General features: G+C 42.6%; 3 protein-coding genes across 8 annotated transcripts; all 3 read left to right on the top strand.

The window, feature by feature from the left end:
- Positions 1-3,911: 3,911 nt before the first annotated feature.
- Positions 3,912-5,628, top strand: LOC121794852 (sugar carrier protein C-like). Its single transcript, XM_042193215.1, has one exon. The coding sequence runs from the start codon at positions 3,932-3,934 to the stop codon at positions 5,480-5,482; it is 1,551 nt and encodes a 516-aa protein (XP_042049149.1). The 5' UTR covers positions 3,912-3,931; the 3' UTR covers positions 5,483-5,628.
- A 7,139-nt stretch (positions 5,629-12,767) lies between these two features.
- LOC121810274 (probable inactive purple acid phosphatase 29) lies at positions 12,768-15,692 on the top strand. Of its 6 annotated transcripts, XR_006052433.1 has the most exons (5): positions 12,768-13,140; positions 13,211-13,602; positions 14,144-14,281; positions 14,776-15,584; positions 15,665-15,692. XR_006052433.1 is itself a non-coding variant. In XM_042211055.1 (4 exons), the coding sequence occupies exons 1-4, from the start codon at positions 12,774-12,776 to the stop codon at positions 14,869-14,871; spliced, it is 993 nt and encodes a 330-aa protein (XP_042066989.1). In that variant the 5' UTR covers positions 12,768-12,773; the 3' UTR covers positions 14,872-15,658. The 6 variants fall into 6 exon arrangements, 5 of the variants coding, with proteins under 5 accessions (XP_042066989.1, XP_042067007.1, XP_042066999.1 ...); XM_042211055.1 differs by lacking the exon at positions 15,665-15,692 and having other exon boundaries at positions 14,776-15,658; XM_042211073.1 differs by lacking the exon at positions 15,665-15,692 and having other exon boundaries at positions 14,224-14,316; positions 14,776-15,657.
- A 4-nt stretch (positions 15,693-15,696) lies between these two features.
- LOC121810298 lies at positions 15,697-16,956 on the top strand. The gene is made up of 3 exons (XM_042211099.1): positions 15,697-15,752; positions 15,833-16,264; positions 16,346-16,956. Exons 1-3 carry the CDS (start codon positions 15,735-15,737, stop codon positions 16,859-16,861), a joined length of 966 nt encoding a protein of 321 aa, XP_042067033.1. The 5' UTR covers positions 15,697-15,734; the 3' UTR covers positions 16,862-16,956.
- Positions 16,957-18,486: the final 1,530 nt, after the last annotated feature.

Below are 18,486 nucleotides of genomic sequence, written 5' to 3'. Positions count from 1 at the left end.
GCACTTCAAAATGCCACCAAAGATTCATTAACGTTACACTTCATGTATAGTGGCACCTAAGGCAAATGTCAAGACGGTAGATGTAATGATAGATCAAGTGTAAAGATAGGACTTGTATTATTACACTCAAAAAGTGCCATGAAACGATACGTGTAAAGTCACTGGAAAGTGCCACAATATGTTTTCTTAAACTACGTAAACTTTTGGACGAAAATTTACAATATACCCCAATAAATATTTATTATTACGATTTCCCCTGCATATTTTTTAATTTACTGTTTCCACCTACATATTTCTATAATTTATATTTTAATTCTTTGAATACTTACAATTTACATTTTGACTTTCAATGTACAAAATTCATTAAATTACTATTAATCATACGACAAAATTTAATACTCACTCAAATAAAATAGCAAATATTAATATCCAAAGTATCAAATCATCCTACACCAAAATATAATGTTTAAACAAAAACTAAACATAAGTATTGGTAATCTTTTACTTAAACTACACAAATATTACTAGTAGTAAACATTATATAATGCTAATCACTGCGTTTCCTCCTTGGATCTTCAATCTTCTCTTTTCAACGAAGGCCACCCCTCGCCGCTAGTGGAGACCTCCTCTTCAGCCAGAACTCCAAGCTCCTCCCGCCGTCGACATCTCAGCTGGAAGCTCTCAAATTACTAGTTAGGACACATAGTCAGCCTAAGTCAGATCATCCTCAAAAACCTCTATCTTTAAATTCAAATTCTTCATTTCAAGAGTACACAGAACTAAAACCCCAAACAATTAAAAGCAAAAAAACTCTAATTCCACCAAACATTGAATGATTGATACCAGATGAAGAGGAAACACTTACAACAAATGGATTAACTTCTTCTTCCTCAAATGGATTTTGATCCTAACAGCCTGTCATCTCCTTTTCGACTAATCCTTCAACTAAATCTGCTCACAAACACTAATTTACAGATTCTGTAGATCTAAATAGTGTGTACCCAACAATTCCAAGAATAATGCAATTATACTACCTCAATTTTGGCAGGAATCATGACAGTGGTAGATTATCACTCGGCGAAGTTGAAAATATGTAACCATTTTAGCACCAAGTTAAAACAAGAATAATGCAATTGTACTACCTCAATTTTTCATGACTTTGCCCACAACTTTGTGTATATGCTCCATTATTTCATCTAGGAGCTTCTGCATATTTAAAAGAAGAACAAACATGAGCATTAATTGGAAATTTTGAGCCAACATTATATGGGAAGGGCGACTGCCTGCCTGCGTATTTTGAACTAAACAAATTAGAAAAGGTCTAGTACAATATTTTAGTAGTTGTTTCCTGCAGCGAATATATTGGCGGCATGAAGAATCTGTTAAGATAATCACCAAAGAGAAGTTCCAAATGCATCCATGCGTGTTTAAGAAAATGTTAACTAATAGCAAACAAACATCAGTACTCAAAACCAAAATATGAAATTTACCAAGCAAGATAATTCAAAGCACGATAAATCTTTCATCATTACTGCAAATCTGCAATCTTCAATTGGACCCTTAATTCTTGTTCTTTGAACTTTTAATCATTGTACATTATGAAATCTAACAGCAAATAGTTTAATTTCTATACATACATAATAAGTTTAGTTAAAATGAAACTGAATGGATAGTTTTGTAAGAAGGAAACAAAGAATGTATTTACTGAAATGTACTTAAGTTATGTGCAGTTATTGCATTATAAACCTGTCACCCATCAAGATGCAGGAAAAATCCACCCAATAGAGACATTTGCAAGTCAGTGGTGCACAAGGAAATACATTAATGTATTCGTGAGTTATCCATGATAATTGGGCATACGTTTATCTTGCCGACTTTTGAGTTGTGTAGTTGACATGTTCAGTCATGTCCAAAATATTCCATCATATGTTCATATGGTTGTATCAGTTCAATCAGTTCACTTCTACTTCCAAATGCATCCATGTGTGTTTAAAAAAATGTGAATTAACTAGCAAACTAACATATAAAAATATAGCTTTAAGAATTCAAAACCAAAACATGAAAAACTACCAAGCAAGATAATCCAGAGTACGATAAACCACTACCTATAAAAAAATCCAGCTTTTCCGATCCCAAAAGAGAATGTGAATTAACTAGCAAACAAACATAAGAAAATTTAGTACCATAAGCATTATTTGCTGCAGCAAAAAGTAATCCATCATAGCATGCTCTCATGTGTTTCATATCCTGCAAACGAAAACAAAGCAAATACAGCCTACTTAGCTACATGATTCCACAGTAACGGTGAGAAACAACTCCAAATTTGAAAAAAGAAAAAAACAATAGCACCAAGAACTTTTAAAGCACGACTGCACAAACACAAACATTTCTTCACAACTGCTGCTTCACTCATAAAATCCAAGGAACACATGTGGGATTTCCAACTATTTTTACTTAAATTCGAATTGGGGGAGAAATTTAACACAAACCCTAAATTCAATTTGAATCGGAAATTGGATGAATAAGAGGTGTGGAAGGTTACTTACATAGAGGATAGACAAGACTATCCAAGCGATGCCGGAATCCAGCGACGGCGGCGGCAGAATCGGCCGGATAGCAGTTGCAGATGAATGTATATGTGGGTATGGATGGGGATAGAGGTGTTGAAAAATAGGAGAGAATGAAGGGCTTCCACGTTGTTCGGTGGAAGATACCGGTCGCCGAAGGCGCGGTGACGTCGGCGGAGGGTTGTGGGTGTGCGTGTGTCGCGGTGTGTATACGTTTCTAATTTCCTTTTATTCGTTAAGGATTGTATGCATTTTAAAATTGTCACAAATAGAAGTGCCATGAAATGAGTTTTTATATGGCATTTATTTTGAGGTGCAGTAACACTATATGATATACGTGTAGTGAAAAGCTAATGTATAGAGGGTATATCTATGCTGGCACCTTCTATAAAGTGTGACTAAAAAAGTGTAATGAGAAGCCAATTTTCTAGTAGTGATATCACAGAAATAACATAGTCTTGTTACAATTCACAGTAATTGAAATTTCATGATTTAATATTGCATTTTCAAACTTTATGTGTGACTCAAATTTAACCAAATTTTACGATTTAAATAATTACTCCTATTATGCAAAGTTATATAGCCTAGTCATAATTAATAATGAAATAATCACTCCTGCCAAGAATTAAATCATAAAATTTGTAAATAAATACTTATTTATTAAAAAATATTTCAAACCCATTTTCGATACAATGAAGCCTAATTAATACTTATAAAATAAATCTAAAATGAAAGAATTGAAATTGAAGAAAAATGCTTGAAAAAATATGAATCAATAGTAGAATACAAAAATTTTGAAAATTTTGAAAAAAAGAAAAAACAACTTTTGGGAAGGGCCCATCTCTCGGTGTGTCGCCAGTAATGACAAAGGTTGTGATCATTTGATCCTTCTTCAAACCCTAGCTATATTTTGTCCATAGCATATCTATAATTTGATAATAACGTCATAACTGAATTTAGATAATCTAGGTAAGTAAGATATTTCATGGAATTTGGGTATCTAAAGAAAAACGGATTAAGGGATAAAATCATAAATTAATAGTATGATTTTGATATTTTATTGGATGTTAGTTATCCTTTGGAACAAATATATTACAATCAAATTAAATGGATAAGTGGATAAGTTAGGGATTATAATTTGTTCGAATTTTTATTAATTGTGAATAAGTGGATAGATTGGTTAGAGAAGAATCACTACCTAAATCAACTCAAATAATTAAACAGATAAGCTAGAATAATAAGTAGAGATTTACTCCTATCTCGTATGTAATCATATACGATATGGAGCTTTATAAATAAGGGTTTGCATCATTCATTAATCAATCATCAATTAATCTCAAACAAACAAAAAAAAATATTGAAAGATGGCGGCAGGATTCATTACTGGCGGCGGCGGCGAACGGAAGGATTACCCCGGCAAGATGACGTGGCGCATGGTGATCACCTGCATCATGGCCGGCTGCGGCGGCCTCATCTTCGGCTACGACATCGGTATCTCCGGCGGAGTCACCTCCATGGCTCCCTTCCTCCAAAAATTCTTCCCCCACGTCTACCGCCGCGAGGAACTCAACTCCGGTGGCACCAACCAGTACTGCAAGTTCGACGACGCCATGCTCACACTATTCACATCCTCACTCTATTTGGCCGCGCTTGTGGCATCGCTTTTCGCCTCTTTCATTACTCGAAAGTTCGGTAGAAAACCCTCGATGGTTTTCGGCGGATTGGTCTTCTTAGCCGGCGCCGCCGTCAACGGCTTCGCCCACAACGTTGCTATGCTCATCATCGGCCGGATCCTCCTCGGTGTCGGCATCGGCTTCGCTAACCAATCCGCTCCGGTTTACCTCTGCGAGGTGGCTCCGGCGAAGCACCGCGGCAAGCTGAATATGCTCTTCCAGCTCATGATCACGGTGGGGATTTTAGCTGCTAATTTGATCAATTTCTTCTCTGCGAAGATGAGTAATGGAGAAGGGTGGCGCGTGAGCCTCGGATGCGCCGGAATCCCCGCCTTAATTTTTCTAATCGGATCGCTCTGCCTCCCCGATACCCCTAATTCTCTAATCGAGAGAGGTAAGCTCCCAGAAGGGAAGGAGCAGTTGAGGAAATTCCGCGGAGTCGACGACGTGGAGGATGAGTTCAACGACATCCGTTTGGCGAGCGAGGCGGCGAAGAATGTGCAGAAGCCGTGGTCGAATCTCCTCCGCCGCAAGTACCGTCCGCAGCTAGCGATGGTCGTTTTAATCCCCTTCTTCCAGCAATTCACCGGAATGAACGTCATCATGTTCTACGCTCCGGTCCTATTCAAAACCATCGGATTCGGCAGCAACGCCTCCCTCGCCTCCGCCCTAATCTCCGGAGGCGTCAATTGCGTCGCCACATTAGTCTCAATTTGCACCGTAGACCGATTAGGCCGACGCTTCTGGTTTCTAGAAGGTGCGATTCAGATGTTCATTTGCCAGATCATCGTCGCGATCTGCATTGGCGTCAAATTCGGCGTCTCCGGCAACCCCGGGGAGCTGCCGGTGTGGTACGCGGGCATAGTCGTGTTTGCGATATGCGTGTACGTGGCGGGATTCGCGTGGTCGTGGGGCCCGCTGGGGTGGCTGGTCCCCGGGGAGATACTGCCGCTGGAGGTGAGATCGGCGGGGCAGAGCGTGAATGTGTCGGTGAATATGATTTTCACGTTCATCATTGCTCAATGCTTCCTCAGAATGCTGTGCGTCATGAAATTTGGGCTTTTTATATTCTTCTCCGGCTTCGTCTTCGTCATGGCGCTTTTCATCTACTATTTCTTGCCGGAGACGAAGGGGATTCCGATTGAGGATATTGCTGAGGTTTGGAAGACGCATCCGTACTGGAAGAGATTCGTCGACGAAGACGATGACGCTGCTCGCAAGAGTAGGTTTTCAGGAGTTTAGATTATGTTCTTTTATGTTGCTTTTTCTTTTTGAGGTTAGAATATTTATGTTTTTGTTTAGGTTTTCATGAGTTTCAGTTTATGTTCATTCTTTCCGACGTTTGATTTTAAGATTAGTATTATTCTCTTTCTTGCTTTTGTTCCTATCAAGTGTGCTTATGCTTCAATTAAAGTTTACTTATGATGATTGGTAAATACCGATTGCGAATTAATAATAAGTTCGAATTTCGTTAAACTCTTGTGTTGGTAATTAATGTATCTTGTAACACGTATAAATAGCTCTCACACGAGTTGCCATATAATGAATCATTAGGGTTTTTAAATTTCACCTGTCCAATATATATAGACCAACATATTTTATTTCAATTTGTAATTCCTTTTGATTTCTTTGTTTCTCTATGTTCATAAAGGGCAAAGGCAATGACATCTTTTGTCTTTCAGTTCTATCAAATTAAAAGTTCAATATCAAATACTTCCACTCTATAGTCTGAGGGGAAACATCCACCATAGATCACATTATCAATGACCTCTTGAGTATCTTGTTGATCGGGGAGTCGGTTCAAGAGTTCTAGTCGAGGGGAAACATCCACACATGAAGATCACATTATCAGTGCTAACATTGCGTGGCCGATCAACAAGAAGCTCAAGAAATCCATTAAGAATTTGAAGTAGGTCATTCCTTTCTGAGTTGTGGCTCATATAAACCACTAATATTTTTCAAGCAAAGATATCATTGATGTTTTGGTTGATATGAGTTTTAGAAACTCCACGTGTTATCAGAGTTGGCGGTTGACGCATTATAACAACCTTCTCTTCCTCGTCATTTTGCATGTAGACCAATGTATAACATATAGAGTGGTGAGAGAGTCTCAATACAGTTCAAAATATTTTGAAATATGTAATAGATAAATGTTGATTTCTGAGTTCATCTTATATTGGTGTTTTACGGATTTTACATTTAGGTTATTTGCTTAAAAATTTCATATTTATATAATTATAAGAATATACGACAAAAGGGTTGGTAGGGGTGTGACAATTGAAATAAAGGTGGGTTCAGGGTTCCTGCTCAATTCATAGTTGTTGTGATAATCAACATCTTCAAATTCAACCACAGTGATCCCAACTGCATATTTAGAAGCTACGATTGGGGCTACACGAACCGTCACATGACCTCTCAACGTCTTCCCTCTAACGCAACGATTGCTGCAGAATATCCAAATGTATCTCTGTTTTCAACTTAATCTCTTGTACCCTCTTGGCTAGTGATTGGTTGGATCAGCAAGCACCAAAAATGGTCATGGTGAAGAAGAAGTTGGGAATGAGAGAAGAGCCCATCAATAACTCCTACATATGTTTTGAATCCCCAAAAACTCTGGCTGATTCTATTAACCTCAGTTTCGGAGAGGCCATACGTCAAGGCTTGGCTAGGAAGTGGATTGCCCGGTGGTATTGTGCGAGCATCCCCGTGTAGATCAAGGAAGCTCGTTGCATCATTCGAAACCTGTCGAATATATAGGGCCTCACCCTGCAAGATACCATCATCCACTACATAATTCGGGAGCTGTAGCTTGGTAACGCCCAAATGATCCAATTCATAAAATGACTTTGAACTATCAATGTAAAAGAAGGAATCAACACCATCTATTTCCTTCATTGGCTGCTCACAAACAACTGCAATATTGACAACATTGTCTCCAGCTTCATCATCATCCGTGTTATTTGGTCCAAAATTCTCATCACAAATAGTTGTATAAACAAAAGTGAATGAATTTGGTATGCTCTCTTCATCAGCAAAAACCGATTCACTAACTTCAACACTGGAATGGTGAGCAACTATAGGGTTGTTAATTGTAGAAAAAGGAGTAGACACAAGTCCGTTGTACTCCGACCCAATCTCATTAGGCCATCCGCAATGGGCGGACGATGGCACGCCCGATGGCGCGCATCGTCCGCGCCATTCATCGTTTGCCCCCACTGTGGGTGTGTGGCATAGGCCGCAGACGATAGTCGCGGCCTATGCTTCGGGCGCGACTTAAACCGCGGACGATGGCCATCGTCCGCGACATCGTCCGCCCCATTGTGAAAGCCGCGGACGATGGCACGCGGACGATGGCACGCGGTTTCATTTTTTATATAAATCTCGTTTCTCATTCAGTTGTACATACGAACATATCGACTATCTCTCAACATATTCTCTCTCAACATCCAACGGAAATGAATCCCGGCGAAGACACCAATAGTTCTAGTTCGTCTGATTCCGGTCGTTCGATTGACGAAGCATTAGATGCAGCCGTTGAAGAGGCCATGGCGGCATGCTATTCGCAAATGCAGCGCGAGAAGGCGGCGGCTGCAGCGGCGGCTGAGCAAGTCCATCGTCCTATTCGACATAGGACGTATGTCCGACGCAACCACGAGGAAGCTCACAGGCGTCTGGTTGAAGACTATTTTGCCGATCAACCACGTTGGGGCCCGACTGTGTTCCGCCGCCGGTTTTGAATGTCGAGGTACCTTTTTTCTCAGCATTGTTCGTACACTGTCTTCACGTGAAGAATACTTCATGTTTCGGGAGGACAGCATCGGGAAATCCGGCCTTACACCATTGCAAAAGTGCACGACTGCTATTCGTCAGTTGGCATACGGCACCACGGCGGACCTTTTTGACAAGTACCTCCACTGTGGGGAGACTACAGGCCGCGAGTGTCTGAAGTACTTTTGTCGGGGGATAGTAGTGGCCTATGGCGACACATATTTGCGCAAGCCGACAGCCACTGATTGCCAGGGTCTGATGCAGATGCACGAGAGGGCGCACGGGTTTCCTGGGATGCTCGGGAGCATCGACTGTATGCACTGGCAGTGGAAGAACTGTCCGACGGCGTGGAGAGGCCAATTCACAAGTGGATACAAGGGCAGCCACCCGACGATGATCCTCGAAGCCGTCACTGACTATCGGCTTTGGATCTGGCATGCTTACTTCGGCGTAGCCGGGTCGAACAACGACATCAACGTCCTCAACTCGTCCACCCTCTTCACCGACCAATGTAACGGCAACGGCCCGGCCATAGAGTTCACTGCCAACAGACGCCAATACCATATGGGGTACTACTTGGCCGACGGCATCTACCCACGGTGGCCAGTTTTCCTAAAGACGGTCAGCTGCCCGATTGGTGAGAAGAGGGTTTTATTTGCGCAAAAGCAAGAGGCAGCGCGGAAGGATGTAGAGCGGGCATTTGGGGTGCTCCAATCACGGTGGGCAATTGTGAAAGGGCCGGCTCGTTTCTGGTACAAGGAAGTCAATGCCGATGTCATATATGCGTGCATAATCATGCACAACATGATAGTCGAGAGTGAAGGCGGAAGCATCACCGATTGGAATGACGACGACCGTGCATCTAGCTCTGCCGGCACATCAACCGAGACACCCGGTAGAGGGTTACCGTTAGGTTTCGATGAGGTTTTATCTAGGCAGGCCTCAATGCGCAACCAACAGGAGCATGCGCAGCTCATGAGCGACATGATTGAAGAAGTATGGGCTCGTAACCGCCGTCGCTGAGTTTGCATTTTTTATTATTTCGCATTGTAATGTATTAATTTTTATTAAATGAATGAAGTTTTTAAAATTCGTATTTTAAATGTATTTTAGTTTTTTTTTTTTAATTCGTATGTATTTTGTAAATATTACAAAATTGATGATGTGGCGCGCCATAGGGCGCCCTTAGGGCGCGCCTTAGGGCGCCCCACTGCAGGTGGAGAAGAAGGAGGATAAAAATGCTGACGTGGCGCGCCATAGGGCGCGCCTTAGGGCACCCCACTGCTGATGGTCTTAGCGACACTGTTGCTAGATTCTTCAGTCAAAATTTGAGCAACAAATTCCTTTTCATCACAAGTGGCGGTGGCAGCCGAGGAAGTTGTTGGAGACGGAGCTTCTGAGAAAGTGGGAAAATCCGAAGTTGAGGTATGAAGCTTCCGAACATGCCCGTCGTAGTCATCATCGGGTTCAAATTGTCGTTTGACTGCCAATAGAAAATCATCCCAACCCTTTTCGGCATTGCTATCCGTCCAGTGATCCATCCATGTCGACGCCGGGTGATCGAACAAGTATTTAGTCAGGTATAGCCGATCGGATAGAGGTGTGTAGTAGAGGTTGTAGTACAACTGTATATCACGAATCCACTCGGCGGCATTCGCGAGGAGGATCGAAACGATGGCGAGGTAAGGCCATGGGAACCACGCTTGTCAGCCATCCTCATGTGTCTGAGTGGAAAAGAGGTGGATCGAGTGGTTCGATCATGTTCTTGTTGCCCGAGACAATGCTAACGTAATCTTCACAAAAAATTGGATCAAACCGATGCTTGACCGCTATTAAAAACTCTTCCCGGCTTTTGCCCGTGTTGTTTTCCTTCCAATATGTCGCCCAATCGGATGCCGGTGGGTCAAATAACAATGTGACAAGATAGAGACGATCAGATTCCAGAGTATAAGTGTGATTGAAGTAGCTCTGGATCTTGATAATCCAATTAGAAGCATCAATACCTGTGAAACGTGGCGGATCCATGCGGGGATATCTCCATAACCATGTCTGGCGGTTCCTTGTGTCTTTCCTCGGTCACGTGTCCACCAAAAGCTAGAGTTTCCAGCTTCTTAAGCATTGATTCTTGGTGCCGCGCCAAAGCGTGGTGGCTATAGTACTTCAGCGGAGGTTGGGGCTCCAAATCCATCGAACCTAATGCCATGGTTGTTGAGTGTTGAGGGAGAAGAGTAGTCAATGGAAGCACCAATTTGATAGAACCTAGTTCTATCTTGATTGAGCACACATGCTTGTAACGAGAACAAAATGAAGATAAACCCTAGTTGAAGTGCTAGGGGACGATTTCTCAATGATTTTCGCCAGAATCAGAATGAGAATAAGTAATTAACTTTATTTCTCAATAATTTTGACTCTCTAATGGACTCTAGTATTTATAGAGTCCGGACCCTGCTTGATTCGACTCTACGATTTGGGAAAGAATCAAGAAAAAAACATGAAAAGATTTATATAAATCCTATGCTAAAATACAGTAAATATCTTGCTTGAGGAGCAAGATTTGTGTCCCAAAAATATTATAGCTAGACAAAGAAATAAATAATAAACTAACAATAAAAGATGTCGGCTATGGCTTAGTTGTTCGTTTGGGTTTGGGAATCGAGGTCCCTATCATATGGCCACCCGCATTTTAGTGTTTCTCAAGGTTGATAAGATAGATGGACCCACACAGGCACACACCATCCACTCCTTACTGTGGAAAATATCTTTTAAAAGTATTACTAGTGAGCAGTAAGTAGACAATCTCTTGAAATATTGGACAAAAAATGCACAAACTCGGCATCTATTGTTGAATTGGACCGCTGTTTGAATTGGAATCACACAAGCGGTTCTCACACTTTATCCTTGGATAAATATTTAGAGAAAAAAAAACTAGAATTTATAGAAAAACGGTTGAAAAAAACCCAGCAAAAACCCTAATGAATTCACAATAATATCACGGGCAACGTGACAGTTGGGGCACATCAATCGCGTGCCCACCTCCTCTCCTCTCTTAGAGCAACCCCTAGCTGCTCGATGGGGAGGACGGCGTCCGTGCCGACGGCGCGACACACTCGTGTCCGCCGCTATGCTTGCGCCGACGGCACGACGCTGCTCGATAATAAGAGCACGTCCGTGCAGTTGAGCAGGTCGACGTGGCAGCCTCCTATTGGCCAGCGGCAATTTCGTTGGCTTTTTCTATTTTTTTTAAATTCGAATTTAATTTAAAAAATGTTTTTAAATAAAAAAAATATTTTCCCACTTCCCAATAAATTATATCTGTTTTCTCCCCACTTTTACTTTATTTTTCATTTTTCCCCCCAAAATTCACGTTTTTCATCTATAAATACCCTCATTTCCACACAAAAAATTTCACACCACACTATACAATTATCATCTAAATTCGCTCTCTTTTCACTCTTGCAAAAAAAATGTTCGGCTCATGGGATTATCCCTCTGACTCCCGTGGATGGAACCACGAATGGTTCAACCCAACACCATTCCCTCACCCGGATATGGAATTCTCGGCCCTTCCTCAATCCAAAGGTTCTCAAATTCCGGGTGACTACCGGCCTTATCCGGTGGACGAGCAAGATGCCACCGACGCTCACGTCCGCACCGCGTACACTCCGCCGGAGATGGAGAAGATGTTCAAAGCTTATTTCTAAATATCCGAAGATCCGGAAACCGGCATGAACCAAACCGGGAAGAGGTTTTAGTGGCGCGTCTCTCGCTAATACAATGTCAACCGACCGCAGGGAACCATCGAGCGCAACGAGAGTATGGTGCGCAATGCCATCTTCAGAGCCAACGAAGGAATCCAAAAGTTCCAGGGGTATTACCTCCAGGAACAGCGGTTGGCGGGGAGCGGCATGAGCAAGGTCGACATCATCACGACCACCATGTCGACCTACCATTCCATGCATTACAAACCATTCAAGCACCTCGGCGCTTGGCAGCAGGTGCGTAGAAATCCGAAGTATAGGGGAGGCTTATCATCCTCCTCCAGCAAACGGTCGAGGTCGTTATCCCTATCTGACGGCAGCTCCGATGAGGTGGCTAGCCAGCTTGCCGGAGCTAACTTGGGTAGCCCCGATGCCGGCACGAGCAGTTCCTAACGCCGGCCGCAAGGAAGGAAGAAGGCGACGGCCAACCGCCGTCGCGCCGAGACTCCATCCGCCCCCGCTCCCTTTGTGCCACCTTAACCTCCCACCAACTCGTTGTGGATCCTTTTGGCTCAACTCAATTTGGCCGATAGGTCTCGGATGACTCCCGAACAATTTGATTCACATTTGGCAATGATACGAGGTCTCCGAAAAATATTGGAGATAGGGCCAGAGGACTAGTCTTCCACGTGAGTATTTTTAATTATGTAATTTTTAATTTGTAGGATTTTAATTATGTAATTTTTATTTTTTAGAATTTATTTATGTAATTTTTAATTTTTAGGACTTTAATTATGTAATTTAATTTTTAGGATTTTAATTATATATTTTTTATTTTTTTTTTGTAATTTTTAATAGTATTCCGGGTATTTTTAATGCATTTTAATATTGTGGAAATGTTTTTATTTAAATTGAATAATAGAATAGTGAAACCCTTGAGCATGTCCTTGTGGAAGAGCATAAATGTGAGTGTTGTGTTCTTGGAGAAGAGCATAGAGTAAAAATGAATAAAAGTTGGTCCGAGCCCACTTCCATGCTCTAAGTTAGCATCCATGCTCTTAGCTAGCATGGATGGATGCTCTTATATGCCAAGTGCTAACAAGCTTTTCCCCAAATCTCTCGCACTTGTTCCATTTCCTCTCACTCCACTGCTTCCTATGGCTGCGCCGAAGGCAATGGGAGCTCTAGCGTTGCTAGTGGTTATGGCTTTTCTGAGCAGGGGCAGCTCAGCAGTAGGCCGGCAGCTCAAGTTCAACGCCAAACAAGGCGAGTTCAAAATTCTTCAGGTGGCCGATATGCACTTCGGCGACGGCAAGCGGACCGCCTGCCTGGACGTCCTCCCCCGCCAGGCCCCCAGCTGCTCCGATCTCAACACCACCGCCTTCATCCGCCGCATGATCCTCGCTGAGCGGCCGAATCTCATCGTCTTCACCGGTCAGTTTGTTAATTAACCCTTGCTGCTTTTGATTTGCCGAGAATTGATGAAATTAGCTGTTGGACGCAGGGGATAACATATTCGGATTCGATGCGAGCGACGCAGTGAAGTCGATGAACCAGGCGTTTGGACCTGCGGTGAACACCGGCATCCCCTGGGCGGCGGTGCTGGGGAATCACGACCAGGAGTCGACTCTGTCGAGGGAAGGTGTGATGACGCATATCGTGGGGATGAAGAACACACTGTCGCAGCTGAATTCCGGCGGATCTCACGTCGATGGATTCGGGAACTACAATCTGGAGGTCCATGGAGCGGAATTTTCTAGGATGGAGAACAAATCGGTTCTCAATCTGTACATGCTTGACAGCGGCGATTACTCTACTGTCCCCTCCATTCCTGGCTATGGCTGGATCAAGCCCTCTCAGCAACTCTGGTTTCAGCACACTTCTGGTAGACTGCAGGTATCAAAACTCTTAATTGAACTAATTGACTCTCTATTAAATTCTTGCTACATTAATAATCCTAATTAGGAATCAACGAATCCAGATTGGAATTATGCATTCATTAGTTTCATTTGGTGTAAAAATGGAGATAACTAGTTTGCTTTGTATCCATTTAAAACAATCCAATCTCATATATTGTCAATCAGTGAGAAAATCGCGTATATAGGCTACTTGGCCTTTAAAATAACGTAAATGTACCCCATTTTATTATCAATTCCATTTATGGGAAAAACGCCGATGAAGTTGGCGTGTTTATAAGTAAAAACGCCAATAGTATTGGCGTGTCTTTACGCAAAAACGCCAACATAGTTGGCGTTTTATACTTGTGCAGTATTTTGGGCGTATTCTTTCCAATGATCATTACGTTAAAACACGCCATTGGTGTTGGCGTGTATTATGTAAAACACGCCAATGACATCGGCGTGTTTAAAAGCAAAGACGCCAATAACATCGGCGTGTTTAACCGAAAAACGCCAATTTGAGTGGCGTGTTTGAACAGACTGATATACCAGCAGCCTCCACCCCCAAATCGCGAAAACATCACAGCAGCCTCACACTTTGCGATTTTTCTCCAAGCAGCGCCAATCTCCGCGAATTCGCCCTCCTCTCCGTGATTTCGCCCTCCATTCATCAATCGGTGCTATTCTTCCCCAGATTCATATATTTTCTTCGGTTAATATGCTTATCTTTTACATTATTAGAGTAATTGTTGGATAGTTAGCTAGGGTTTGTAATGGGTTGTGAATTGAGTTGAAATATTATGCATTTTGGATTGTTTGAATGACATTAGTGTTGATTATTATGTTGGATTATTTGGATTTAAGTGAATTTATATATAAAATTGATTATAAACCTAAACCCTAGGGTTGTTATAGCAAAAAAATTGGGCAAATTGATTTGGTTTATGTGGGTTTGGTTGATGTATATTGTTAGGTTGGGCAATTTGAAATTGGACAAATTGAATTTGTTAGGTTGGACAAATTTGTAATTGAAATTGTCAATTTTGTGTAGATGAATTGTGTTATGATTTTGGATGTGAAATGTTGTGTAGGTGAATTTGTGTATTGTATGTAATTATTGAAATGATTTATGTTTGGTAAATGTTAAATTTGGATTATGAATGCCGTGTAGGTAAATTATGGCATCATCTTCGACTTCTGCTCGTCGGCTTGCGTGTGGTCCTGCGGATCCTTCTGTACTGTATCTTCAGAGACAACACGTCTCTAATAACATATGGGCAGGAGTTCCATCCGAATACGTACGCTGCCGACGATATGAAGGAATAATTTGGAATGTTCCCATACATCACCGTGTTCTGGCACTAGTGGACCAGATGGGGTTCGGCGGTTTATTGAGGTGTGGTCAGCCAAAGGAAATTGACCACCATCTGATCACCGCTTTGATTGAACGTTGGAGGCCAGAGACTCACACGTTTCACTTCCCAGTCGGTGAAGCGACTGTAACATTGGAAAACGTGGAGGTTTTATGGGGCCTGAAAGTTGATGGAGAGGCTGTGACGGGTTACATCCCCCCGACACAACCGGGATATTGGAGGAAATGGCTTTTAAGCAGACAAGCTTATCGCGTCAATTGAGGATTGAGCTGAATGATGAGCACGAACACAACATATATGCTCAGCGGGCTCGTATCTACTGTCTGCTATTACTTGGTGGTCTGATGATCCCGAATGCCACCGGAAATAAAATTTCGTTCTTCTACTTGCAATTTTTCATGGATATAGAACGGTGTTCTACCTATAGCTGGGGTGGTGCGACGCTTGCTTGCTTGTACCACAATTTGTGTGAAGCTGCCATTGCTAAGAGGACGGATGTCGGGGGAGCCTTAACTCTATTACAGCTGTGGGCTTGGGAGAGAATCCCAAATATTAGACCGAGGATGCTAGATCCCGTGCATACAGACTATCTACCATGTGCAAGCGCGTAAGTTGTTCACTAATTCATTTTTTAAGCTTTATGTTCATCAATCTTCGTGTTATTCGCTCATAATTTATATTTTGTAGATGGAATGGTCCGGCGTCATATGTAAAAGCACCCGGACATTGTATTGAAAATTTCCGAGATCAGTTCTCCATGATGCATGCCAACCAGGTACTTCATATACTTATAAATTATTTTTTGTTTGTTGTTTTTTATTGAAATTAATTTGAATAAATTTGTGTTACATGTAGTTTATTTGGATGCCTTATCTCCAACGGCAGTTGCCGGAAAGTTGTGATGTCGGTCGTCCTGTATGGATGTCGATAACAACGCTTATTTGCTGGAATCTGGCTGAGCCACACCTGCCACACCGAGTGTTGCGCCAATTTGGGATTGTCCAACCGTATATCCCGCAACTCCCCCGGTTCCACGGTACTGATTTTGCGAAACAGGATCGCCGTGGAAAAGCTGGTCGAAATTGGGTTGATTGGCACGCCAATTATATACAGGAGTGGGACAACAGACACTTTTTGGTGTGGACTGATCTGGAGTACAGTGATGAGCCTGTTGCAACCGAAGAATATATGGATTGGTTTCGGCAGATAACTGTGGTGTATTTAACCAAACCCGGCGTGCATGCTGAACAGGGCTTCCACGAAACGGCATCTTCTCATAGATTCGCGGTAAATTATTCATACTTAACCAAACCCTAGTTAATTATTTAAATTCATATTATGATATGTATTTAACTTTGATAATTGTAGGTGGAGACACTTCACAACGTGCGCCACTTTCTAAGTGGCCAAGATACGACAGAACATCCGGCTTTGGGAACCATTTCGAGGATGATTGAAGAAGGACTGCGGATATCCGGGGAGGCTGAGCAGATGGACTACCTTCCTTTGCAGCGCTCTGCAATGGACGTGGACGTACCCGTAAGGCAAAAGGCAAAACGACGAACCAAAAAGAAAACCGCCTGCCGAGAGTCGTCATCTCAGCCCGTACACCGCTCCGATGACGATTTTGTGGAACCACCTCCACCTAGATCTGCAGTTCGAGGCCGTCATTCTGTCAGCCACACCGGTGGTACCGGCGACGACATTGGCCTCACTGATGTCCCCACTTCTCCACCACGGTCGTCTGTGCAAGATGACTTTTTTGGGGTGGATCTAGAGAACGCTGTTGTTCAAGATACTCCTCCCTCAAGGATCCCTAGATCTACATCCAAAATTGGGAAGGGGATACGGGGTTTGTTTATGCGGAAACGGCGAGATGATTAAACTAATTTGATACATTCTATTGATATTGGTGGTTTTTCATTGATTTCAACTCGTTATATTAGTAATTTGATAAATCCTCTTTTTACACGTATTCATATTGATATTTTGAACTCTTTATATTACTTATTGGTCGACGATAGGAACAAACACGCCATTCCCAGTTGGCCTTTTTATGTCACTAAGATTTTGTATAAAACGCCACTCCAATTGGCGTTTTTCACTTGGGAAAAATTTTGCCAAATTTTCCTACGTTGGAGCGGACATTCTGCATAAACACGCCACTGTCGTTGGCGTGTTTTAAAAGACGCCAACATTATTGGCGTTTTGTGTGGAAAACGCCAACGGAGATGGCGTTTTTACCTTGGGAAAAATTTTGCCAAATTTTCCTACGTTGTAGCGGACATTCTGCATAAACACGCCATTGTCGTTGGCGTTTTTACTGGAAAACGCCAACGGAGATGGCGTTTTTACCTTGGAAAAAATTTGGCTGGGAAAATTTTGGCGAGTAAAACGTTACAATGTTCAATTCAATAAATAGCTACGATTATAAACAGAACAATGTTCAATTCAACTAAATAGTTGTTACACATTCAATTGTCTCGCCTTCTCCGGGTAAAGAAGCTACGGATACCCTTCCCGATTCTGGCGGTGGAGAGTCTAGACGGAGGAGTATCTTGCACAACGACATTCTCTAAATCAACCCCGAAAAAATCGTCTCGCACAGAAGACCTAGGTGGAGAATGTGGGATATCACTGATCCCAATGTCGTCGCCTGTACCACCAGTGTGGCTGACAGAATGCCGACCTCGAACTGCAGATCTTGGTGGAGGTGGAGGCATAAAATCGTGATCGGCATCATCAGTGTGGCTGATAGAATGACGACCTCGAACTGCAGATCTTGATGGAGGTGGAGGCATAAAATCGTCAGCGGCATCATCTACCAACTGAGTATCCATCCTTGAAGAAGCATTCGGGCAGTTGCGTCTGTCGTGCCCTGGTTGACGGCAATGTTTACATCGGCGTCGGGCGCGTGGCTGGTCAGCTTCATGGACATCCATCTGATTAGGAATCCTAGTAGTACGATATCGACCTCGACTTTTAGGCATTAACTGGGCTCGTGAACATTGCAAAGTCCATTCAGGCACAGCCCAATAATCTTGGTGTCTGATTGGATTGAACACCGTAGAATATTGGTGTACCCAAACACGTGTGCGGTATACGTTATCAACAAGCGACAGCATGGGCTCGTTTCTAAACCGCGCAACTGCCGCTGCATGTGAACATGGAAGTCTCCACATCTGCCACTTTTGACATTTGCAGTTCGACTCCAAGTACTTTACCTTCCACTTATTACCGCCCTTTCCACCAATTCGACGCTTTGTTCGAACCACGTAAAGCCCTGCAATTGTGTTTGGGACTCTCACATTATGTAATTGACCTTTTACTTCATTTTTGCACACCTTTTCATGGGCCCACGGGGTAAGTGGTGTGGCACACTGTGTTGATGCAATTGACCGCTTATTAAACCATTCTATTGTCCTCCAAAATATCAGATCAATGCAAGCTTTAATTGGGAGTTGTCTTGCGCCTCTCAACACATTGTTGTAAGATTCCACCATATTAGT

The sequence above is a fragment of the Salvia splendens genome, chromosome 1 (assembly GCF_004379255.2).
Source record: "Salvia splendens isolate huo1 chromosome 1, SspV2, whole genome shotgun sequence".
In the NCBI taxonomy this organism is placed as follows: domain Eukaryota; kingdom Viridiplantae; phylum Streptophyta; class Magnoliopsida; order Lamiales; family Lamiaceae; genus Salvia; species Salvia splendens.
Note: the sequence above shows the minus strand (reverse complement) of the source record. Positions and strands in the feature narration are given on the sequence as shown.